We start from the raw sequence: 27,269 nt of genomic DNA, 5'->3' as shown, positions 1-27,269 counted from the left end.
TGCTATCTGGTCACCCTAGGCAACAGAGATCTCTCTTCCCTGCCATTCACGTTCTTATGTCATCTGACCTGACTGCTCCAACAGTGAATACATTATTTAAAATATAAATATGGCTTAAAGCACATTTACAAAAGGATAAAAAGTGAGACCTAGTTTTTTTGTCATATCTTCAACCATATTAGTGACGATCATCACTATGAACCACAGAATTAACTTTTAATTCAGAGATTTAGTTTTTGTTATTTACATAGTGCCTTAGAAGTACATAGCATTTTACATATGTGCAGGAAAAAAGTCCCCACTCAAAGGATCTTATAGTGTAATACAGATTGATACAACACAGATTATAAAAGGATTAGTATGAGGGTGTCAGCAGACAGCCCTGGAAAGGATACTAGTGATGAAAGAATAAAGTGGAAGGATCAAGTTTTAAGGAAGGATCTGACGGAGGAGAGGAAAAAGCCATAAAAATTAGGGCTGTCAAGCGATTAAAAAAATTCATCGAGATTAATCGCACTGTAAAACAATAATAGAATACAATTTATTTAAATATTTTTGGAGATTTTCTACATTTTCAAATATATTGATTTCAATTACAACACAGAATGCAAAGTGTACAGTGCTCAAATTATATTTATTTTTGATTATAAGTATTTGTACTGTAAAAACAAAAAAATAGTATTTTCAATTCACCCAATAGAAGTACTGTAGTGAAATCTCTTTATCATGAAAGTTGAACTTAAAAATGTAGAATTATGCACAAAAAAACCTCAAAAATAAAACAATGTAAAATTTTAGAGCCTGCAAGTACACTCAGTCCTACTTTTTGTTCAGCCAATCACTCAGACAAAAATTTTTTTTACATTTGCAGGAGATAATGCTGCCATCTTCTTGTTTATAATGTCACCTGAAAGTGAGAACAGGAGTTCTCATGGCACTGCTGTAGCCAGTATCACAAGATATTTACTTGACAGATGTGCTAAAGATTCATGTGTCCTTTCGTGCTTCATCCACCATTCCAGGGGACATGCGTCCATGCTGATGAATGGTTCTGCTCGATAACAACCTGTGACAAAGTTCCTCCTCTGCCTTGGTGGGTCCTGCGCTTATTGATGGATTTGCTTGCCTCAGAGATTCATGGCATCCCTCAGTTTGGCCACTTTTGCTAGTGGCTCAAACCTGCCGTTCACTCAGCTAATCTCATCACTGGCCAGCATGGGAGAAAGGAAGCGGAACAATCCCCACAGTCTTGCTGGTCCACCTAGTGGGTTGGGGGACAGGTCAGGGACCTTCCCCTCTGGTGGGACCCACAGTCCAGGTCAACTCCTCCTGTATCCAATAGGGAGTTGGGGGAGACGGGGGGAACCCAGGCCCACCCTCTACTCCGGGTTCCAGACCAGGGTCCTGTGGATCACAGCTGACTACAGTTTTTCATGTAACACCTGTGTGACAGCTACAACTCCTTGGGCTACTTCCCCATGGCCTCCTCCCAACACCTTCTGTATCCTCACCACAAGACCTTCCTCCTGATGCCAGATAGCATTTGTACTCCTTAGTCCTCCAGCAGCACACCCTCTCACTCTCAGCTCCTTGTGTGCCCCTCACTGACTGAAGTGAGGTCCTTTTTAAACTAGGTGCCCTGATTAGCCTGTCTGCCTTAATTGGTTCCAGCAAGTTCCTGATTGTTCTGGAACTGCCCATTATCTTACCCAGGGAAAAGGGACCTGCTTAACCTGGGCCTAATATATCTGCTTTCTATCACTCTCCTGTAGCCATCTGGCCCGACCCTGTCACAAATCCAAAGCAGTGCGGACTGATGTATGTTCATTTTCATTATCTGAGTCAGATGCCACCAGCACGAAGTTGATTTTCTCTTTTGGTTGTTCAGGTTCTATAGTTTCTGCATTGGAGTGTTGCTCTTTTAAGACTTCTGAAAGCATGCTCCACACCTCATCCTTCCAGATTTTGGAAGGCAGAGCAGATTCTTAAACCTTGGGTCGAGTGCTGTAGCTATCTTTAAAAATCTCACACTGGTACCTTCTTTGCGTTTTGTCAAATCTGCAGTAAAAGTGTTCTTAAAATGAACAACATCTGCTGGGTCATCATCTGAGACTGCTATAACATAAAATATATAGCAGAATGTGGGTAAAACACAGAGAGGGGACATACAATTTTCCCCCAAGGAGTTCAGTCACAAATTTAATTAATGCCTTATTTTGTTAACGAGCATCATCAGCATGGAAGCATGTCCTCTGGAATGGTGGCTGAAGCATGACGGGACATACAAATGTTTGGCATATCTGGCATGTAAATACCTTGTAGTGCCAGCTACAAAAGTGCCATGCAAATGCCTGTTCTCGCTTTCTGGTGACATTGTAAATAAGAAGAGGGCAGCATTATCTCCCGTAAATGTAACAATCTTATTTATCTTAGCAATTGGCTGAACAAGCAGGAGGACTGAGTGGACTTGTAGGTTCTGAAGTTTTGCATCGTTTTGTTTTTGAGTGGTTATGTAACAAAAAAAATCTACATTTGTAAGATGCACTTTCATGACAAAGAGATTGCACTAGAGTACTTGTATGAGCTAAATTGAAAAATACTATTTCTTTGGTTTGTTATTTTTACAGTGCAAATATTTATAATAAAATATACACTTTGATTTTAATTACCACACAGAATACTATAATGAAAATATAGAAAAACATCCAAAATATTTAATAAATTTCAAATGGTATTTTATTGTTTAACAGTGTGATTAAAACTCTGATTAATTTTTTAAATCACAATTCATTTTTTTTTTTAGTTAATCACATGAGTTAACTGCAATTAATCGACAGCCCTAATAAAAATATAAGACAATTTAAGCTAGATTTAAATTCAGGAAAAACAAGTTCAAATCCATACGACTTCAATAGGTTTTGCTTCATGTACAAATTCAGATCTTCTATTTATAGACTCAAATCCTCTCTTCTCTTTTTCTATTTGACTGGGTTTTTTTGTTTTTTCTGGGGGGAGAGGGAGGATAATAAGTTTATAGTGACTTGTGGCCCAAGAGCAAAGTGTTTTTTCTTGTTGAATATAACAAGTCCATTTAGGCTCTCTTCTAATTATTGGACTTTCTTTTCCAAATCAGTTGGTCCCCTGATTAAATTATCTCTTGGATCTGCCATTTGTTATGAGATGATGCAAGGGTGATGCATGGTATTGTTCTCCGATATAGGACAGCAGGTTTTTTTAAACTTGCTTATGTCAATGCCTTAGAAGCCCCTGTAATATGTCAGTCAAGTTTAGTGTCCACAGCACTTACAGGTCAGCAGACCCGATCAAATACAATGCCTAGTTCTTCTATTTCCAAAAATAATAAAGATCAGTTTTATTTTTATCAAAACAATTTCATAAAGAAGCATTTTCACTTAGTTCTTAAAATACCTACCCCTACCTCAACATACACAGCTTCATTCCCAAAACATATTACAGTGTCTCATTGCCTCTCTAAGGTGGAATACATCCTAGGGCGGAGGGCTTGCAGCAAGCCGTGGGTCCTTAATGTGGGGTTTAAGAGGTGCATAGGCACCGATACAGACCCACTGCACTGGAGTGGATTTCACCCTTAGCTATTATATATCATCTTTTTGACATGAGAAATGGCCCCACCTTCCCCTTGATTCAGTGTAAATGTTAAGTGCTTTCACTTCTTTTCACTGGCTTTTAAATTATTGCATGTAAGTATTAGCTCTGTAGGATGGATTAAGTTTTAATTTTAATGTTTTGTAAAGCGTTTTGAGATTCCTCAGCATGACAAAGTGCTATAAAAGTTTAAGTTGTTCCACAATAGCTGAGGGCCCTATCCCCAAGTTATTTAAAATTTAAATTTAAGTACTTGTAGCAAATTGGCTATCATTTATGAGACTGAAATTACCACGGGACTAGTGACGTAGAAGAGCTGAACCGTAAGTGCATTTGAAAATTAGTAAATTAATTTAAAAATGAATCTTAAAAATATACTAGCCATTAAGGAAGAGGAACTGAAGAAGGGATCATATCATTTATTTAGAATGTAATAAATGGGCCATGCACTTCAAGGTAGTCTGCCAATGCACACGTAAGTTATCATGCAGCCCACCAGAGCATTGCAACAATGAATTCTTGGCATCATAAATGTGTACTTACATCAGGGTGTTTAGATTCTGAAAAATACAGTATATTTTTAACCAACTGTAGCATGCTCTAAGCATTTAGATTACTTGAGGGGTTTACTTAGTCACGCCTATTCAAAGGAAAAATAATATTTACTGTGTTTTTAAATAGACAGCATTTATATATGGAACTTCTTGTACTTTGTATAGTGTAAATAGGAAAGGTTTCAGAGTAGCAGCCGTGTTAGTCTGTATTCGCAAAAAGAAAAGGAGTACTTGTGGCACCTTAGAGACTAACAAATTTATTTGAGCATAAGCTTTCGTGAGCTACAGCATCAAAGGATGCATCCGATGAAGTGAGCTGTAGCTCACGAAAGCTTATGCTCAAATAAATTTGTTAGTCTCTAAGGTGCCACAAGTACTCCTTTTCTTTTTGTAAATAGGAAAGTCTTTAAAGATAATAAAATACATTTTGTAATACAATTCTCTATTGTTGTATTCTTACATTATTTAGTAAAATCCTAAAACATTTAAAATACAATTTAAAATGTCTTTAGGGAGAGATTTCAGAGTAGCAGCCGTGTTAGTCTGTATTCACAAAAAGAAAAGGAGAACTTGTGGCACCTTAGAGACTAACAAATTTATTTGAGCATAAGCTTTCATGAGCTACAGCTCAATCCGATGAAGTGAGGTGTAGCTCACGAAAGCTTATGCTCAAATAAATTTGTTAGTCTCTAAGGTGCCACAAGTACACCTTTTCTTTTAGGGAGAGAGAAGCACTCTGTTGAAAGAATGTGATGCAGCAGTCAGTCTTTGCCACCATTTTGTAGCAATATGAATGTAGAAAAAGGTAGTTAGTGCTCCATTACTGAATAATTATCCATCTAAATGTCAGCTGTGAACATGTGATCAGTCTTTTTATGAGCCAAAAGAATGTTCCCTTATGTCCATATTTAATTTCAGTATGGAAATATAGTACATGCTCACCTTTCCCATTGACATCTCAATACACAAGCATTTTAGTCCTCAAGGCATTTTTTCCTTTTTATTAAAAAAAACCCTATATTGCAAACCTAGCGTTGTGCAGCTCTGCAGAAAATTGTTTAACACCTGCAGTACAAACAGACACATTTATGTATGAATTGATGAAGGTATTTGCCAACATCCAAATGAAAGAGCCGTTCAAAAACGTAAATGCATACACAATGGGCTAGTCACTAATATTGCATATTTTAAAAGCCCCAGCCTGTTAAATTTTTGAAAGATTTTAAAGCTGCGTATAATGCTAACATCAGATATAAAATTTATGTATTAACCTTCTGGGGTATAAATCCAACAAGGCTGAGGCAGAGCTTCATTATCTGCAGGCACCCACAAAATCTGCAACTACATTTCTGTGCTCACAAGAACAAATTCCTTTTTGTTAGTTGCTTTCTAAGACATGGCAACACTGGAAACAGATGAGTCCTCCTCATCTATCAGTCTATCAAGATGTAGCCATTAGGACACAGGATTTCTAGCCCATTTCCTTTTCCTTCCAGGGTGCAGGCAAGTTTCCCATGTTAAGAACACCAAAGCTGGAGCACAATTATGGTTAGTATACACTGCCCTAACTATCTAGTCATTTTGCCCAAGCTTGATTCCCGACTGGGTTGGTGTACATACCAGTACCGCCACATTATGGAAAACAATTACCAAGGTATGAGAAATCTGCATGTCCATGAAATGACTAACGATTATGGACAAACTAATCTGACTATCAATGACCACATTCAGGGAAAGAAGGAGTAACTAGCCTAGCCCAATTTAGCTTCGCCATAAAGTGGCAAGAAGGAAGAAACTGACAGAAGGAAGTGGGTAAAGAACACCAGACAGAGCCAGTTGGGGTAACTAGACCTCCCAAGAGCTGCTTTGGAAGGACCCCTCTGAAAACTTGCCAATCAAAGGCCTAGTAAAATCCTAAAACATTTAAAATAAATGTAAAATGTCTAGGGAGGAAGAGAAGCGGTCGATTGAAAGGATGGGATGTAGCAGTCAGTATTTGACAGCATTTTGTAGCTATAGGAATGTAGAAAAAGGTAGTTACGGCTCCTTTTACACATCAGCTAAAACATACAAAACTTTTCATAGAACCATGTCAGTTGGGAGAAACTTCATCAGGAAGGTTTCTCAGGTCCAGGATGGGATTTCTGGTCAAATACAGAGAGAGACCCACCGTAGAATTGACAATTGCCTGGTGGTTAGGGTACTCATCTGGGCTGTGGGACACCCTTTGATTGGTTCGAAGCAGGGGCTTGAACCTGGGTCTACCACCTGGGCTACTGGCGATTCAGTCTGTGTCTCATTATTTTGGTGAAATTTCAAAAGGTCTCAGTTTCATCCTGATGAATGGGAATGAGAAACATTTTCAAAATCTCAAAAAATTTCATGGGATGGGAAAAGATTTCCACTTAGCTCTAACATGGAGATTACAAACCAAGGCTGGGAGCTCCCAAACTCTCTGGGCCAAGTGCTGGCCACTAGAAAGGCTACTTTCCACCAAAGGGAAGAGAAAGAAAAATAGTGAGGGTGGATTCAAAAGGGTCCAAGCAGAGAACATTTAGAAATAAGTTTAGGCTTCAAGGAGAATCAAGTAATTAACAAAGGGACAAGGTAACTGCCTTGAGGAACCAAATGGGTTACAAGGAGTAGAACTCCACAGGAAAACCTCCTACAGACCCTCTGAGAGGGACCTGTATTTTACAGGGCTAGCAGATATTTTTTATAGGAATTTTGGAAGAACTGCAGAATGAAAGGGATAGTGGAGATTCTGTGGGATCTATATCAAGAAGACAGGCTATTCGCCATAGAAAGCAGAGAAGTATCTTTTCAGGTTTTGAGATCCCTGACTTAGTTTTGACAGGAGGGAATGTTCATGAAGTTAAGGAGGATAAAGGTTAAGGTGAAGGGCAGGGCTCCTGATGTTGGCAGCCTTTGGTTCTAGTAAGTGGAGGCCGAGACCTCAGGACAGCTAGAGGTCTGTGAAATAGGCCCACCTTGGCTACTCAAGCTATGAGAGGTACTGATGCCTTTCTGTTTTCTTCAAAACCCACCATGTCAGAGGTGGGGAAAGAAGGCATAAGCTACATCCCTTTCCTAGGACATGGAGAAGTTATCCTGTGGCCTGGGGGTTTAGGTATTGGCTCTCTGTATCTGAAAACTAGGGAGCTGCATTTCGGCATGAAGTAGTTAGCTAAGGGAGGCCAACTGCTTTGTTGAAGACCTCCCAGTAATGAGCTCATTCTCCCACAAAGAGAGGGCTCTGGCATAGAAACTTTGCTTCAAGCATGACAACTCAGTACATGTCGATGTGGAGCTTTTATTTCCACAGGGACAGTGTTCCATGTACAGACTGATGAATACTGGGCTCCACACCCCCAATCTGCAGATGGCATTTGTAGTTTTGTAGAGGTAGAGGGGTCCTGAAGTAGACCCTCATAGTGTGAGACGTGCACAGCCAATTGAGAGATGAATTCAGTCATTGAGGGGAAGGAATTGAGCACTCCACCTGCTCCTCCGTTGAGTACAGGGAGGTTAATAAAGGCTTCCTGCCTCATGCAGCTCACAGTTATTTTCAGGAAGTTCTCTGATGCCAATGACGGACTGATGGGTAGAGTGCAGAGAACCTGTAGGTATAAAATAGGGATGGGAAGGTTACCACCCTTCCAGTTCTCGAGTCACTACCATTGAGTGGAGAAAACCAGAGCACGGTCACCCAGTTAGGAGCTGCTCCTGCTATTGCTTAGACCTGAATTCAACACAAGCCTGTGGGGAGTGGGAGGGCAAGATGGTTAGGAGGGATTCAGCCGATGAAGGCTGCAAAAAGAATATTTTTTCGCCCTCCTCTGGTTTTTTCCGGGAGGACGTTTCCTTTAATTTCCTGTTCCATGTTGTTCTGGAGTTCGACTGAGACTTTAAAGAAAGATGGTGCTTCATCACAAAGGCATCAGCTTTAGCTGCTTCCGTTAAAGCAGGAGGACAACTGGGGATGCCCAGCAGCAAGTTAAGAGGAAGACCTGGACACAAAAATCAAACAGCTGGACTGGCTTCTGTCTGCCTGATATTTCTGTGAGGAGGATTCAAACACTAGTCCATACTAATGGCAGCACATAAAGGGAAATAAACTCGGTCCAAATAGAGTAATTGTGCTTCTAAACTTTTTTGATAGCAAATCAGACAGAGGAACTAGTAAGCAGACTTGTAACCACAAAAAGGAGGCTGGCCTTCTGAAAATATACCTTAAGAGTATTTAACTCTACAAGGATCTTGGAAGTGAATGGCTATACCTTCTAGGGCTAATTGGTAATACTTATATACTCAAAATATAAAGTAAAGCAAACTATTCTGATAGCTAATGATCTTTGGGTACTGTATTAGCATAATTAAAACACAGTTAGTTAATATGCCTGACTATGGAAACAATGATAAACATGAATAGATTCACAGATTCCAAGGCCAGAAGTGACCATTGTGATCATCTATTCTGACTTCCTGTATAACACAGATGATAGAACTTCTTCAAATAATTCCTAGAGCAGACCTTTAAGAAAAACATCCAATCTTTACTTAAAAATTGTCAGTGATGGAGACTCCAGGGAGGGTTAGACTAGATGACACCTTGTAGTCCCTGCTAACCCTGGTAGATTCATAGAATCTACCAGGATCCTTGTAATGGCTAATTACTCTCACTGTCAAAACAACAACAACGGGTTCTTCAAATATGTCACACAAAAAAGAAAGATCAAGGATGGTGCGGATCCACTGCTCAATAGAGAAGGTGAGCTGGTAACAGAAGATGATAGGAAGGCAAAGCTGCTTAATGACTACTTTGCTTCAGTCTTCTGACAAAAAATAACATGTGATCAGACGACTAGCGAAGTTACCAAAGACAATAAAGAGGAAGAGATGCAGATCAGGATAAGTACAGAATACGTCAGATCTTCTGATCAATTTGAATGAATTCAAATCAGCGGCGCCGGATGCTATTCACCTAAGGGTACTGAAGGAATTAGCTAAAGAAATCTCTGAGCTACTGGCAATAATATTTGCAAACTCATGGATAAGAGAAGAGGTCCCGGAAGACTGGAGAAGGTTAACGTAGAGCACATCTTTGAAAAGGGGGAAAAGGAGCTGGGGAACTATAGACCAGTCAGCCTGACTTCGATACCTAGGAAGCTACTAGAGCAGTGTATAAAACATTCAATTTGCAAATATCTGGAGGATGAAGGGGCAGTCACTGGCAACCAGGATGGATTTACCAAGAACAAATCAGTATCATATACTGAGGTAAAAGAACCTCTCTTCTTCTCCTTGAGATTCCTGTTTATGTATCCCAGAGTCATGTTAGCTCTTTTGGCCACAGCGTCACGTTGGGAACTCAGGTTCCACTGATTATCCACCACAACGCCCAAATCTTTTTCAGAGTAGCACCCATGTTAGTCCATAACGGCAAAAAGAAAAGAAGTACTTATGGCACCTTAGAGAATAACAAATTTATTTGAGCATAAGCATCCGATGAAGTGAGCTGTAGCTCACGAAAGCTTATGCTCAAATAAATTTGTTAGTCTCTAAGGTGCCACAAGTACTCCTTTTCTTTTTGCAAATCTTTTTCGAGTCACTGCTCCCCAGAACAGTGTCTCCCATCTTGTAAGGATGGTCTACATTCATTGTTTCTAGATGTATACATTTACTTTTAGCAGTGTTAAAACGCATATAGTTTACTTTTGTCCAGTTTACCAGGTGATCCAGATCGCTCTGAATCAGTGACCTGTCCTCTTCATTATTTACCATTCTCCCAATTTTGTGTTATCTGCAAACTTTATCAGTGATGATTTTCTTTTAACAAGGTTAAATAGCATCGGGCCAAGAACAGATTCCTGCAGGACCCCACTGGAAACACATAAACCCCCCATTTACAATTATGTTTTGAGATCTATCAGTTTGCCAGTTTTTAATCCATTTACTGTGTGCCATATTAATTTTATATCATTCTAATTTTTTGAATCAAAATGTCATGTGGTACCAAGTCAAACGCCTTATAGAAGTCTAAGTATATTATATCAACACTAAAAGAAAAGCAGTACTTGTGGCACCTTAGAGACTAACAAATGTATTAGAGCATAAGCTTTCGTGAGCTACAGCTCACTTCATCGGATGCATTTGGTGGAAAAAGCAGAGGAGAGATTTATATACACACAGAGAACATGAAACAATGGGTTTATCATACACACTGTAAGGAGAGTGATCACTTAAGATAAGCCATCACCAACAGCAGGGGGGGGGAAGGAGGAAAACCTTTCATGGTGACAAGCAGGTAGGCTAATTCCAGCAGTTAACAAGAATATCAGAGGAACAGTGGGGGTTGGGGTGGGGGGGAGAAATAACATGGGGAAATAGTTTTACTTTGTGTAATGACTCATCCATTCCCAGTCTCTATTCAAGCCTAAGTTAATTGTATCCAGTTTGCAAATTAATTCCAATTCAGCAGTCTCTCGTTGGAGTCTGTTTTTGAAGCTTTTTTGTTGAAGGTTAGCCACTCTTAGGTCTGTGATCGAGTGACCAGAGAGATTGAAGTGTTCTCCAACTGGTTTTTGAATGTTATAATTCTTGACGTCTGATTTGTGTCCATTCATTCTTTTACATAGAGACTGTCCAGTTTGGCCAATGTACATGGCAGAGGGGCATTGCTGGCACATGATGGCATATATCACATTGGTAGATGCGCAGGTGAAGGAGCCTCTGATAGTGTGGCTGATGTGATTAGGCCCTATGATGGTATCCCCTGAATAGATATGTGGACAGAGTTGGCAATGGGCTTTGTTGCAAGGATAGGTTCCTGGGTTAGTGGTTCTGTTGTGTGGTGTGTGGTTGCTGGTGAGTATTTGCTTCAGATTGGGGGGCTGTCTGTAAGCAAGGACTGGCCTGTCTCCCAAGATCTGTGAGAGTGATGGGTCGTCCTTCAGGATAGGTTGTAGATCCTTGATGATGCGTTGGAGAGGTTTTAGTTGTGGGCTGAAGGTGATGGCTAGTGGCGTTCTGTTATTTTCCACCAAATGCATCTGATGAAGTGAGCTGTAGCTCACGAAAGCTTATGCTCTAATAAATTTGTTAGTCTCTAAGGTGCCACAAGTACTGCTTTTCTTTTTGCGAATACAGACTAACACGGCTGCTACTCTGAAACCTATATCAACACTATTACCTTTAAAGACCAAACTTGTAATCTCATCAAAAAAAGATATCAAGTTAGTTTGACAGGAACTATTTTCCATAAACCCATGTTGATTTGCATAAATTACATTAATCTCCTTTAATTCCTTCTTAATCAAGTCTCATATCAGCTGCTCCATTATCTTGCTCAAATCAATGTCAGGCTGACAGCCCTATAATTATGTGGGTCATCCTGTTTATCCTTTTAAAAAATTGCCACAAGATTAGCTTTCTTCCAGTCTTCTGGAACTTCCTCAGTGCTCCAAGACTTAATGAAAATCAACGTTAATGGTCCGTGATCTCCTCAGCCAGCTCTTTTAAAACTCTTGGATGCATGTTATTGGGACCTGCTGATTTAAAAATGTCTATCTTTAGTAGCTTCTGTTTAACATCCTCCAGAGATGCTAGTAGAATGGAAAGAGTATTATATCACCATATGATGAGACTACAAATACGGAACAGAAATATTGATTGAAAACTGCCTTTTCTGCATTCTTATTGTTAATTCTACTATTTGCATCTAATAATGGACCAATACCATTCTTTTTATTCCTAATATATTTTAAAAACTTCTTATTGTCCTTAACTCTGCTCGACATAGATTTTTCCATGTGTCCCTTTTCTTTCCTTAGCAATTTTCTACAATTCCTAACTTCTGATTTATATTCTTTACTATCAACTTTCCCTTTCTTCCATTTGTTGTTTTATATTTTACAGCTGCCTTCACTTCCGCTCTAAACCAGGTTGTTTTTTTTAAACCAGCACAGCCTTCTTCCTCCATTGTGGGATTGTGACTTTTTAGGCATCTAGTAAGGTATTCTGAAATGATTCCCAAGTATCATACAAATTTTGTCTGGTTAAATCTTCTCTCCTAGCTGATCGGGCTCATAATTGTTTTCAGCTTTGTGAAACTGGTCCTATTAAAGCACCAAGTACAGATATTACAAGTCTGGATTGTATTCTGCATGCACATCTTAAATGTCATCAAGTCGTGATCACTCATACCTAAGCTATCATTAATTTTTAGTTCTATGATCAATTCCTTTCGATCTGTAAGGACAAGGCCTAATAAAGAATTCCCCCATATTGGCTGCAACACTTTTAGAGTTAAGAAACATCTATGTTTAGAAATTCCAAAGATGTTTTAGTAATTGCAGCATGAGATTTCCAAAATATGTCACTTAAATTCAAAGTCCCCTATGATCACACAGTTTCCCCCCCTGTACGTTATAGATAGGATGACCACCTCCTTATGCACCTATTCCCTAGTGTGATCTGATGGTTGGTAGCAGATACCAACTAATTCCTCATCTTGTACATGATCTGTTAGGGCATTGATCCATAAGCAGTCAAGATCATTTTCTTCCGAGTTACCAGTGACTCAGAAACAGGTAATGCCATTTCTGACGTACAGTGCCACTCCCTTTCCCCTTTTGCCTACTCGATCCTTCCTAAATGGGTGACAACCATTGATTTTAACTTTCCATTCATGCAAATAATCCTACCAGGTTTCAGTAATACCAACTAGATCAAATTTATGCTAGTAAATGAGCAATTCCAGTTCCTCTTGTTGTTACCCGTTGCTCTTAGCATAGGTAATTCAAGAATTTCTTCTCTTTATGTCCGAAGGCTCCTTGATTTTGTTCTGAGCATCTCGATTTTTTGCTGAGTGCTCACATCGTCTCTCTTTTTATCCTTCTGTTTTGCTACTAGTTTAACACTCTCCTGAACACTCTAGTCTGCCTGTCCCCAAGGAGATTGGTCCCTGTTCTACTGAGGTGGAAGCCATCCAAACTATACAGCCCCTACTCCCCATAGAAGGTGGCCTAATGTACCACAAAACCAAAACCCTACTCCACTTACCTAGCCAGCAGATACATGAAAGAAAGCACAGGAGTAGAGTTAACTAACTGTACTTCTATATCATCTTTGATCAGAGAATACCAAAGCAACTTTCAAATATTCATAAAGACTCAAAACCCCCACAAGAGCAGCACACACTACACCCATTTTACTGACAAGTAAACTGACATATAGAACAGGTTAAATGACTTGCCCAAGGTCAGTGGTAGAACTGGGAATAGAGCTCCTCTATTCTAACCACTAGATTGTACTGCCTTCCAAATTATTAAAACATGATTTCTTTTATAACATTCTCAGGCAATATGCAGCAACTCCAAAATATATGCTCCCTTTAATTCACAAAAGTAGTACCCCACTGTCACTGTAAATGAAAGCTGGGAGTTGGAGAGAGAGAATGGGCAAAAGTTCATTGTGGGCAAAAGTTGGTCTAATTCCAGGAAGGAATGGAGTTGCCCCCACACATGCTAGTGGTTCTATACTGAACCAAGAAAAGAAAAGCCTATTACAGGATGGTCATCATAATTACCTCAAAAGCTTACATTTATGTGATGAGAGCCCTAAAAATGTTGGATTTCATCATAAAGATCAAAACTCCTTAAGAGAAAAAAGAAATCAGACATACCAGATGAGACATAAATTACTAAATCAAGACCCTGATTTAGCCAATAACAAGAAATTTTTTGCAATAAGTAAAATGTTCAACTAACCATTTGATAGACCATTTCCGAGCTTTTGTACATTATGACTTGTGGGAGATGAAAATGCACTGATTTGGCATGTTCCCGTTGTTGGTGAATATGAGCTTAAATTTTTCTTTCTGGTCTTCAAAGGCGTTGCTTCATGTGGCTAAACAAAGTTTAAAAAAAGAATAAATAAATAAATGTTGGTTCATAGGGAGGTCCTTCCATATCCCTTATGTAACCCTGACAATTCCAATCCCTCACTCCAACTTCCATTCTCAATGCTTCACAATTACAGCCTCCACACTTCCTGTTAAGGTGGACCACACAGCGCTCCCAGAAGCAGTCAGCATACAGTCTCTTAAAATGGCCCAATTTACTAATGTTTAATCAAGCAGTATAGGCCAAGTTGTAACTGTATTTTCAAAGAGATTCCCAATTTTGAGTGTCCCTGTTCACGAACATCCCCAAATGTACACGCAAACAGCACTGAAACATGCAAATTAAGCTGTTAGATGTCAACCTCTCAGCTTTCATACACAAATCCAACTTGCAAGATACCTAGAGATATAGATGTCTAAACTGAGTGCCAAGTCCTCTTTTGAGCAGTTAGTCTAAAAGTTAATTCTATTGGGAAAAATAAGTTAATTTGATGTTACTATGGCATGCACTTTCCTTTCTAATCAGAATTCGTTATGGTTAAAAATCATGGTCAGAATTTTTACACTTTTTATTTCACTAAAGATTCATCTCATTTTTAACCATTTTTATCAAGTGTTTGATTTCCTAAAAACAAAAGAAAAAATCAGTGTTAAGACAGCAGAGGTCAATTAAAACCAAAACTAAGTCTCTAGTTTAAAGTAATACGATTACTAACCTAAAGGTAAAAGAGTACTGGTGGCACCTTAGAGACTAACAAATTTATTTGAGCATAAGCTTTCGTGACCTACAGCTCACTTCATCAGATGCATGCAGTGGAAAATACAGTGGGGAGATTTTATATACACAGAGAACATGAAACAACGGGTGTTACCAGACACACTGTAACGAGAGTGATCAGGTAAGGTGAGCAAAAACCAGCAGGAGAGAAAAAAAAATCTGTAGTGATTGTAGTGATAATCAAGGTGGGCCATTTCCAGCAGTTGACAAGAACGTGTGCGGAACAGTAGGGCGGAAAAATAAACATGGGGAAATAGTTTTACTTTGTGTAATGACACATCCACTCCCAGTCTCTATTCAAGCCTAATGTAATGATGTCCAGTTTGCAAATTAATTCCAATTCAGCAGTCTCTCGTTGGAACCTGTTTTTGAAGCTTTTTTGTTGAAGAATTACGACTTTTAGGTTTGTAATCGAGTGACCAGAGAGATTGAAGTGTTCTCTGACTGGTTTTTGAATGTTTTAATTCTTGTCTTCTGATTTGTGTCCATTTATTCTTTTACATAGAGACTGTACGGTTTGGCCAATGTACATGGCAGAGGGGCACTGCTGGCACATGTTGGTATATATCACATTGGTAGATGTGCAGGTGAACAAGCCTCTGATAGTGTGGCTGATGTGATTAGGCCCTATGATGGTGTCCCCGAATAGATACGTGGACACAGTTGGCAATGGGCTTTGTTGCAAGGATAGGTTGCTAGGTTAGTGGTTTTGTTGTGTGGTGTGTGGCTGCTGGCGAGTATTTGCTTCAGGTTGGGGGAGCTGTCTGTAAGCAAGGACTGGCCTGTCTCCCAAAATCTATGAGAGTGATGGGTCATCTGTGAGAGGTTGTAGATCCTTGATCATGCGTTGGAGAGGTTTTAGTTGGGGGCTGAAGGTCATGGCTAGTGGCGTTCTGTTATTTTCTTTGTTGGGCCTGTCCTGGAGTAGGTAACTTCTGGGTACTCTTCTGGCTCTGTCCATCTGTTTCTTCACTTCAGCAGGTGGGTATTGTAGTTGTAAGAATGCTTGATAGAGATCTTGTAGGTGTTTGTCTCTGTCTGAGGGGTTGGAGCAAATGTGGTTGTATCGTAGAGCTTGGCTGTAGACAATGGATCGTATGGTGTGGTCTGGATGAAAGCTGGAGGCATGTAGGTAGGAATAGCGGTCAGTAGGTTTCCGGCATAGGGTGGTGTTTATGTGACCATTGCTTATTAGCACTGTAGTGTCCAGGAAGTGGATCTCTTGTATGGACTGGTCCAGGATGAGGTTGATGGTGGGACGGAAATTGTTGAAATCATGGTGGAATTCCTCAAGGGCTTCTTTTCCATGGGTCCAGATGATGAAGATGTCATCAATGTAGCGCAAGTAGAGTAGGGGCATTAGGGGACGAGAGCTGAGGAAGCGTTGTTCTAAGTCAGCCATAAAAATGTTGTCGTTTACCAAACTAGTAGTCAATATTTTTGCATGTGATAGAAGAAAACACATTGACTGGAATTCACTGGTACAGTAGAATCTCAGACACACAGCTTCATCTCAGAATCTCAGACCTTACACACAGCTCGGGAATGGAGGTTCTACTGTATATATTTTGCTTCCTGGACCAGATGTTAAACTGTAACCCTGAAAAAACTGAGCTCCACTGCATAAGAAATTAGGAATCTGCCTGTACATCAAGGACCCAAGTTCTGATGACTACTTGCATCCTACTAAGGAAGAAATAGCAGCTTCAAGTAACACCAGTAATGATTAGGTCAAAAAGGAAACACACGAAGACATCATTAAACCCAAACAACACTAAAAAGAAAGCCTCCCACTTCACTGAAGCCAGGATTTCACTGAAGCCTTATATCCTTAGGGGTGATATAAATCCCCCAGACACTTTCAAATGGTATAGCGACCACCAGTTTTTACCTCTGACTGAATTTTAAGTATTAAGCAACATGTGTAACAGTCAACACACAATCATATATTGACAATTTCAAAGTAAAATAAGCAACCAGATGACCCAGCAATTGAACAAGGGGCCTTAAGAATGAAACACTGAACCAATTGGAAGGCCCAGCTTCAAGATTTGCATAATAATATTTCCCTTATATCTAGCAGATATCTAGCAGCTATCATACCAAGGGACCTCAAGTCACCAGGCAAGATATCTCTACTATACACATTGCTGGCATAGAAGATGGAAACAGACTCGTGCACAGCAGGAGCTGGCACAGTGAAGAAAAAGGGACATTTTGGCTAAGGATATTTTTTCCCCGAAGATATTTTACTGAAAAAGTTTTTCAGTATTATTATTAAATTTTTAAGCCATGAAATATACCACATCTAGGTATTTCACAACTTTTTCCTCTCCTTGGAAACAAGAGCTTTCAGGAAGAAACCCTCACAGAAAAGCAGAATAAAAACAAAAAGTGCTTTTTGTCATTTTTGTTGTTTTAATTGTTAAATTTGGTTTAGAAAGTTAGGCAGCAACTTTGTTAATCCACACTTTCACAAATATAAAAACAGCTCACAAAACAGGAAGCGGCCTTCTCTCCTGTCACTACAATGTACTGTACACCACAAAACTCAATATCTATAACCTGTGTTTTTTCTGTGTATTACTCATACCATTTCTTCAATTTCACACATTAGTTTACAGCAATGTTACTAATTGTGTTTATAATCTCTTCACTTAAGCACCATACATTAAGGGCTTTATGCATATTACACAGTTTTGACTTCAAAAAGCTGATTTCAACTTGATTATCTGTATTTTGCTTACCTAAGTTTCCCTGCAGTTTCAAATGAATATAGTATTCCTTACTTTTTATCCTGAATTTGTTCAACGTTGCTATGCACAAATGTTCTTCTGGGGCAAGAACCTCACCTCACCCTGACTCCTTGAAACAAAGAGCCAGAGCAGCGTAAAAGGCTCCAGAGATACGTCTACACTGCACCTGGATGTGAGCTTCCCAGCCAAGGTAGACAGACTCATGCTAGGGTGCTAAAAACAGCTGTATGGACATTGTGGCTCCAGCAGAGACTTGAGCTAGCCACCCAAACTAAAGCCTCCCCAAACCCCTAGACTTGAGCTCAGGTGGCTAGTTTGAGTCTCCACCAGAGCTTCAACGTCCACATGACAATTTTAGCATGCTAGCTCAAGCCCTTCAAGTCTGTCTACCAGGGCTGTGAGTTTCTCACCTAGCTGCAGTATAGGCAGACCCTGAAAGCCCATGACCCAGCCAAGGGAGAATTCCCCAGTGCAGGAACATCTTGCATGCTCTGGCATAGGAGCTGTACCGGGGCAAGGCTGGAAGCAGGAGGGTTGTATTGGGGGCAGGGCTGCTACACAAAAGTCTAAGGAGAAAGTGCTGAGTCTAAGTTATGCATGGGGCCTCTTCAGCCTTTAAGTAGCCCAAGATCAGGAGGCACAAAGGTGGCTTCAAGACACTTTTGCTGCTCCCTGCCTCCCCGTGTGGGAATTCAGTGTTGCTACTTTTAAAGAAGAGGCTACATTTCAGCAGTGGGTAGAATAACGTGTACTAAAAACTAGTTAATATTTATTTATTTACATGATTCTAAATGTTTTTCAGACAAGGATACGTTCTTATGGGGAGCATCCTTGTTGTCACAAGTCTACAGAGACGATAAACATGAAAAAAGGAGGATGGGTGCATACCAAAATGCCTAATGGTCAGTAATGTAACAACCTGCCCATAGGAGAAGTTTCTTCCTAACTCCAGGCAATCAGTGGCTGGTTTATGCCACATATTGGTTTATGTCCCTATTTTTTCCTCTGTGTAGCTTTTTATGAATATTCTCATTATGCATATTAATGTCTATTTATTTATTTATTTCCAAGTTCTTTGCCCACAGCTGTTGGTGCGCATTATAACATTTTGTTTGCTTTTTTTTTTTTGACCGCCTTTGCAGACTGAGCTGAAGTTTTCTCTGAACTACCCACAGTGATAAACAGGGTTTCTGAGCAATTACTGTTGGTTTATAATAAAGCAATGTTTATGAGTTGATCTAATTCATTCTTCCAATTTGCATTATCTTGTATATATTAACATTAATTTTGATTTGGTGTTCATTCATCTAGCTTTCCTATATACCTCTGAATTACTCAATCTTCTCCATTGTTTTGAGTAGCCTAAATAATTTTGTATCATCTGCAGATTTAATAATCTTATATCATCTTTGCATCCTTTTTTTCCAGTTCATTAATATTTTAAACAACCCTTGTCCTAGTAGGCAACCTTGGGCTACCCTACTGCTAATCTTTTGCCACATTAAGATGAACTGAGCCCATTACTACCAGTAAAGACAGTTTTTCAGAGAAATATTAGTTACAAAATGCTATCAATGGTACATTAGGCATTTAACCTACATCCACTCTGTTTTGCAAGATGGAGATCCTGTGCGGCCCCACTGAAGCCTCAAGGAGCCCTCTCTGTTTAACCTTGAATGCCTGACATTGCAGCCACCATATTTCTGGACATGAAGGAAGTTTCCTTTGAGCATCTACCTTGGAACAGAGTTACTGCAGCACACAACCTCTGTAGCACTCAGAGCTTCTCTTCAGGGAAAGAGAGTCCAGATCTGTTGCACAGCTGGGCAAATCCTTATGATGTCATACCAAAATTACACAGTTTTAACCACTCATTCCTGACTTTTTAAATACAGAAGCAGAGGTCACATCAAGTGAGGGCATAGCGGAAGAAGTCTGGCATTTTGTGGTCATGGAGATGGTCCTGGGAGACAAAGGAGAAGCAGCAGTATGGGATGGGGACGCAATCTGTGCAAGAGGAGAGGTGCCATATAAATTAAAACTTTATTGTATAGTCACGTTACAGTTCATAGCCCCCAATATATAAACGACTTCAAGTGAATATTTTAATCCATCATATTCTGAAAAGCAGATGTAAACAAGGGCTTTTATTATAGTCATTTTACTGCAGAAGGAAAGTCTAGTCTGAAATGCAATTCTTCTCTTTTAAACCACTTTTGTTGCCATCTCAGAAAAATAACAGCTTTAGGATAGGAAAAAACTGTGTTTAATTTCAGGCTGGACCACTCATCCACAACAATGCTACTCCGACCCAAGAAACAGATGCAAAATTACAGTCACAGCTGCATTCTGCGCAGAACAAGTTGGGTAATGGTACACTAAACTGCTAATTAAATTGCTAATGATTTTTTTTAGTGCCACTGCGGTATTTTGCCACCTTTATTTAAATAAAGAAGTATCCAGCAAATTTTTAAAATTGCAAGTTTCTATTTTGCTAAATACCAATGAGACTTCTAAATATGTATCACATATAAACAAATCTCTCTAAAATGACATAGCCATGTGGAAATTTACCAGAGGCTCATTTACTGACCAGCTATTTTTTCCTAATATACTTTTCCACTAATTTTCCTTCTCTTTAAGGCTACCATCCTCAGGAACTCCTTCATGTTAGCATTTGTAGCAACACCCACTGTTGGTACGGGTAGATAATAAACCGACATATGTCATGACATGCTGGCACTGGGAATATACAATGGCTGCATTTACAAAAAATAATAGCAACAGTACAATTTTATTTTTATTGTGATAACTGTGGTGAAATTTATTGCAGCGTTAGTATTTTATTGTTTCATTATGCCAGATTAGCTGAGGGATGTAATTATATCCTTGACATAAAAATGCTTTTAATGTTTTCATTTCAATTTTGCTGCTTATAATATGAAGATTATAGCATTATCATAATTCCATATTGTTACATGTACAATTAGATGGCAGAACATTTGCTACCACAATTATGGAGCTAATTTCTAATAAATGCTTTGAACAAGGTTCCTAATTCATTCAGCTCTTGGACAAGTAGCGAAGATAACCAAAAATATGCCTATTTCTCCAGTTATAGCCAATTTCTTTGTGCAGATAAATACTTCACTTATTCACAGGCAATGTATACAAAAACAATAATTTCATGCCAAAGATTTTTAGCAATCACTTCTCCTTAGTGAGATTTTTGTAGACTGTCAGCCAATCTGCTATAACATAACCCTAATGAAATGCTGTGTATTTATGTAAATTCCATATAATTCCAATCACAAAAGTGAATACAGTACTTACGTTTTCTTTTGCCAGGGTCTCCAACTTCAGTGCTCTCTTAACTCTGCAAGCAAAAGACAGACAAGTTTTACACTCCTTCAAATACAAAATGTCTAGTAATAAGATCCATCATCCTGTGGTCTTAAAATAATTATTTTTTCTTAGTTATGAATGCATTAAATCTTCTATGCATTAAATGCTACTTGAGGGAAAGTAATCTCAGATACAGCAAATTTATTAACTGATTCAAAGAACGTGTCAAAAAGGTTGCTTTTTTGGATGCTGGAACACAAGTGTTTGTACTAAAAAACATCCACCTCTCCATTATTTACCAGTTTAAACCAAGAGACTAAATTATATATTAAAAAACAGGCATTTGTCTCTTTCAGAGAAAATGCCAATTATTAAAATAACTGTACACAAGTGCACTCCAACTTACATACCTTCTGGGTAGGTGTTATAATTATTTTGCCATTAGTAGAAATAATGTAATAAGTATTTAAACATGGATACAGCAAGGTGAAAAAAGTAGTTCTTCCCATCATTTTAGCTCTTAACATGATTCAATGCTACCAGACTAGGACTTAACTGGGGGAACAGATGCTCTATGTCTTTATAAGTCCCCAAACCATAAGAAACTATTTTCTAGTCTTCTTCACTATACTGATTCAGGAACATGCCAAGCTCTCTCTGCAAAATTTGCTCTGCTGAACTGGATGCCCAGCTGCTAATGGCAACACTAGAAAAGGAAAGCTGAATATTTATAATTCTTATATTGTACAGCTGTCTTCTAAAGAGCAGTCATCAAAATTTTATTGAATGCAGGCTAAATACTCAAAGGAAAGAAAGGTCAACATAAATTAAGAGTATTTTACCCAGAGACAACTGCAACTTAAGTACTTTCTTAAATCTTAAACAAAGCTTAAAGCATTATATAAAGTAACTAAAAAATTACAAAAATCTTTATAAAGTCATTCTATAAGAACTTTACACATTCGTTTCAGATTAAACAAGCTTTGGAAAATGCACTTTACTTCAAAATGTAACTGCACAGATTTCATCTTGGAAAAGATTGTTTTGACTCACTAGCAAGTAAGATGACCTTATTTAAAATATACCATTGTTTAGAGTGTGCCACTGTTTCTGTGTTTTAAATGTGAAGCCATTCAAAAATTAATTAAAAATGCATCTTTGAAATATTATTCATGTAATATGATTGTATGAAATAACACCAGTTTACAATTATCTGTATTTTTAAAAGATAATAGAAAAAATACTATATTAAAAAAGCCAAACATGTAAGATTTACGTTTTTTATATTAAAAAACCCCAACAAACTCTTGCCAAGGGACAGTCAAAGGTGTAACAGTTTGATGGAATTCTTTACAATGTGTGTGGGTTGTTGTTTTTTGTTTTAGTATATTGACCCATATTGCTTAAGGAATGCAGACTCCATTATATCTTCCACCCCAGTGGCAGTAGAAAAACATTATATACATTAATACATTCTCTCAGTTAGGGTGCTCTGGGGGCCAATGCATTTGCATGTTATACTAAGGTATCCCTTCCAGTCCTACATTTCTGATTCTATGCTATGATGGAAGTTTTTATGATGGACTTCAAAAGGAGCTGGAAGCCAAAGTACAGCAGAATCTGGACTTGAGATAGCTTCATGATGAGGACAAATGAAAAACTGCATGAAAATCCTAAATTATACGGATTTGGGAAATTTCTCAGAGAAAAAGTTGTAGAGTGGTCAGCCCCACGTTATTTAAAATCTGTCAGATATCATGTAGAGCAAGAGTTCCAGTTGGCCCAAATTTGCCTCTGTTGGCCAGTGGAACCTCTATAAGCCCCTTGAGCTATGCAGCTGTAGAGGCAGATTCTCAGGTAAGTACTTCTACATCAGAAGGGGCTGCGTAATGATAATTTTGGCCTTGCTCTTTCCAGTGAAAGCATTAGATTCTATCCCACCTGACAGTATCCCCTCTGATGCCCTAATGAGGGGCAAGTAAATCACTAGTCAACTATCATTCAGTCAGGATCATGTAAGACTGGAGGCGTTAAAGTCCAAACCACTGTCCTTGGCTAAAAGCTCTGAAACAAAGTTCATTCGGAAAATTAGAAAGGAGCCTCACTGAGCCACAGGTATCTCCCTCCCTCCAATGTACATGCAAAAAGATGCATATGGGGGAGAGGAGAAAAAGCTTAACACAATCTAAACTGTGGAAATGAGAACTCCACACTACTTTATGATACAGAGGGCAGTGGGATCACCTCCGTTAGTTCCCACTGTCTTCCTCCCATGGCTGGACAAAGTTACTACAGCACCAGGACAGTAGTAAATGTCACAGTCTGCACAAGTAGGGAAGAGGAAGGAAAAACCAAGCACATTAAGGTGTAGTGTTCAAGAGCTCATTTACCCGAGGCCCCCACCCTCACGTGATCTAAAATCTCTAGGGACAGAGCTCATTTCGTTTTCTTAATTGTGCACAGTAGATGGTGGGGTATGTTTATATAAGTATATGCATTTTAGTAATTGGTACTTTACACATAATATTTACCCATCTAAAAAAAAAAAAGTCGTAACTATCGTTTGTTATAACATATTGGAAAATCCCTTTAGGCCAGATTGAGAGTCTCTTGCTAACACTGGTGAGCGTTTACTTACAAAAGTACTCCTATTTACCTCAGTGAAACTATTCATGTGAGTAATTGCTCATCAGAGAGAGTATGGGTTTCACCATCTAGCCCTTGATAAGGAGCGAGATTTTACAGTCTTCTGGTACACTACGATTTTTTTTTTAACTTTACATGTATTTAAGCAAATTATAAAAGAAATAAATTGAAGATGAGTGGGGAAAGGTATTTGTATGAGGCGGTAATAAATGAAGAAGGAGTATATGGCATGATGAAGTGGATGCATCGCTTAATGGAAAATTTATTCTGAAGAAATCACAGTGCATTTTTGGGTGTTATATAGACTCCACTGACACAATGCATTTTTGGGTGTTATATAGACTTTCAACCTTACTATTTTCTAACTCACTTTGTAGACGGACATTAAATTTTACAAAAACCTGGTATGGTAAGTGTCATAAATATAAAGGGAAGGGTAAACACCTTTAAAATCCCTCCTGGCCAGAGAAAAAACCCTTTCACCTGTAAGGGGTTAAGAAGCTAGGATAACCTCGCTGGCACCTGACCAAAATGACCAATGAGGAGACAAGATATTTTCAAAAGCTGGAGGGAGATGTGGGGACCTGCATGAAAACCTTGTAAGCTTACTTTTACCAGCTTAGGTTAAAACTTCCCAAAGGTATAAACTATTTTACCTTTTGCCCTTGAACTTTCACTGCCACCACCAAACGTCTAACTGGTATTATTATTAGGAAAGAGTCTGTTTGGAAACGTCTTCCCCCCCAAAAAAAATCTTCCCTGGTTTCACACCCCCTTTTCTGGGGAAAGTTTGATAAAAATCCTCACCAATTTGCATAGGTGACCACAGACTCAAACCCTTGGATCTTAAGAACAATGAAAAAGCATTCAGTTTCTTAAAAGAATTTTAATAGGAAAAAAAAGTAAAAAGAATCACCTCTGTAAAATCAGGATGTTAAATACCTTACAGGGTAATTAGATTCAAAACATAGAGAATCCCTCTAGGAAAAACCTTAAGTTACAAAGAGACACACAAACAGGAATATCCATTCCATTTAGCACAGCTTATTCTCTCAACCATTTAAAAAAATCAGAATCTAACGCATATCTAGCTAGATTACTTACTAAGTTCTAAGACTCCATTCCTGTTCTGTCCTCAGCAAAAGCATCACACAGACAGAAAGAGAAGCTTTGTTTCTCCCTCCCTCCAGCTTTTGAAAGTATTTTGTCTCCTCATTGGTCATTTTGGCCAGGTGCCAGCGAGGTTATCCTAGCTTCTTAACTCCTTAGAGGTGAAAGGGTTTTTCCTCTGACCAGGAGGGATTTTAAAGGCGTTTACCCTTTCCTTTATATTTATGACAGTAAGTGATTAATATTGCAAGGAACTAACTATACAGAGGTCACTCAGTAGGTCACTGGTTGAATCACAAGCCTCAAGTTCCACTATACCAGTGGTTCTCAACTTATTTATCACTGTGGGCTGCATATGTGGCCCACAACGTATTACCTGGGCTGCAGGGTCCGGATGGTAGGGCAGCAGCAACCCAGACCCCAACCCCGGACCTCTGCAATGCAGGGCCGGGTGACTGTCCGACCCCAACCCCGGAGCTTGCGAGGCCAGGCAACTGCCCGGATGCCACCGTGCCAGGCAGCCGGGAACCCCACGGGCCAGCCTTTAGTGCACAGCTGAGGTGGGTCGCAGCTGCATGCTAACTGGGCCGTGGGTTGAGAACCGCTGCACTATACCATAATCCTATTCTAAGTAATGACAGCATGAAGACTTTACTAAGAAAGGTATATTTTTAGTTTAATTACACCTCTCTCATTATTAGTGGAAATAAAAGATTATTTTGGGGGTATGTTTTGTATTTAATTTCCACCCTGAGTACCAGTGTGAAAACAGCATTTAAACTGAGGAAATCTGTATGTCATATTTTTCTTTCAATGTGGGTTATAAAATTTTCAGCCCAATGCATTCTAGCGTAACAGTAAGACAACATAATAAGACTTCACAAAGTTTTTAGTTGTAATTAACTTTTCAACTGGCCACATTGCTAAAATCTATTTGGCTCTTAGTAGACAAATAACTAGACAGTATTTACATATGTTAGTGGAACAGGAAGAACTAAAGGAAAAAATGGCATATCAGCAGGGAAAGCTTGAAGAAAAAACATTACTATTTTCCAGGTTCAAAGTGAAATGTAAAAGACAACCTGCAAGAAATAAAATGAGGAATGCACTCAAGTACTGCAATCCAAGGTTAGTACATTTCGTAAGAAGTTTAGAATGATTATTGTCTGAGATCACAAATTATTTAAGCCACACTTGTCATTCTTCTCTCTTCTTTCAGGTTCTAGAATAGAATCATAATTTGGGCTTGAAGAAATCTACTTCCAGTGGACGACAGGAAGCTTTGACTTGACTAACAAACATTGGGGCCTAAGTCATCAATTACTGAAGAATTTAAGCTTTCATTAAATATGAAATCTAACGTAAAGAAAATCTATAGGTGCTACGATAACTATCTGTGAACAGACTGTGAATGGATGCAGTGTTGTCTGCCCCAGTCTGCAGGCAGACTGCTGCAGGGCCTTTATTGCTACTCACAGCCTTGCTAAGCAGCAAAATGAAATTATGAAGACTTGATTCACTTTCTCCACTGGTATTCAGAAGCCTCTGCTGTTGGTTGGGAAGTTACCAACAACAGGAGAGGCAGGAACTATAGCTACTCAAACAGAAAGGATTTAGAAAAAAAATCTGTGGAAGCACAGCATAGTGGAGATCAACCCTTATAATGGCAGCCAGGAAGAGCCCAGAGCAGCTGTCTACTAGAATCTGAAGAACCAATAGTGGATGTCACAGCCCAACAGCTACCACTATTACATCTCAAGCAGCTGCTGTCATTTTCTTACTTTCATGGGCATGAAAAAGTCACACACACTTTACCATCACGTTCTTCTACATCACCATTTATCCAAGGATTAATCATGCAATAGAACAGCTTGTGGAGGTAGATAAGTCGTAGCTTCATGTGGGGTACAAAGAAGTTAGCTGACTCAAGGTGACTTGGTGAGAAGACTGGTAATAAAACCCACGAGTCCTCTCTTTCACTCCAACTACTAACAAATTTATTAGAGCATAAGCTTTCGTGAGCTACAGCTAGCTGTAGCTCACGAAAGCTTATGCTCTAATAAATTTGTTAGTCTCTAAGGTGCCACAAGTACTCCTTTTCTTTTTGCGAATACAGACTAACACGGCTGCTACTCTGAAACTCCAACTACTAAAATACACTTGCCCTAAAAAATAAAAAATCTTGCCTTTGGGCTAACATTATATACAAAACTGATATTTGTAGGACAACATTAGTCAAATAAAAATTCAGAGATTCCTCTTCGTTGCGGCAGAACTGTTTACCTATGTTTTAAATCTATTCCACACCGACGTGAAATATCCCACACGTTTTCCAAGTCAGGGATTTGCTCTGGTGTTCTGACTCAAAATCTCCTCTTCTACCCCGGCTACTGTGCAGTGAGAGGTGGGCTGGTTAGCAGTCCTCGGGGCTGAATTTGGGGGGCACTCTATGTAGAAACACTAACATTTTCAAAGTGGGGAGGCTTAACTTGAAGCACTTCAATAAGTGGCCTGCTTCTCAGAGGCGCTGAGGACTCACTTAACTGCGG

At 39.1% G+C, this 27,269-nt stretch overlaps 1 protein-coding gene across 4 annotated transcripts in view; it reads right to left on the bottom strand.

Moving 5' to 3' along the window:
- Nucleotides 1-27,269, bottom strand: part of LOC119859793 (integrin subunit beta 3 binding protein) — a 52,068-nt gene that overhangs the window by 24,350 nt on the left and 449 nt on the right. For all 4 annotated transcript variants that reach the window (XR_006273775.1, XM_038412405.2, XM_043490915.1 and 1 more), the window contains exons 2-3: nucleotides 20,953-20,995; nucleotides 13,952-14,090 (exon numbers count right to left, since the gene is read on the bottom strand). Coding sequence is in view for 3 of the 4 variants with exons in the window: in XM_038412405.2 (XP_038268333.1) it covers nucleotides 13,952-14,090; nucleotides 20,953-20,995 (182 nt within the window). In the remaining variant the exon portion in view is untranslated. The remainder of the gene's footprint in view (nucleotides 1-13,951; nucleotides 14,091-20,952; nucleotides 20,996-27,269) is intronic.

The sequence above is a fragment of the Dermochelys coriacea genome, chromosome 8 (genome assembly GCF_009764565.3).
Source record: "Dermochelys coriacea isolate rDerCor1 chromosome 8, rDerCor1.pri.v4, whole genome shotgun sequence".
Classification (NCBI taxonomy): domain Eukaryota; kingdom Metazoa; phylum Chordata; order Testudines; family Dermochelyidae; genus Dermochelys; species Dermochelys coriacea.
Note: the sequence above shows the minus strand (reverse complement) of the source record. Positions and strands in the feature narration are given on the sequence as shown.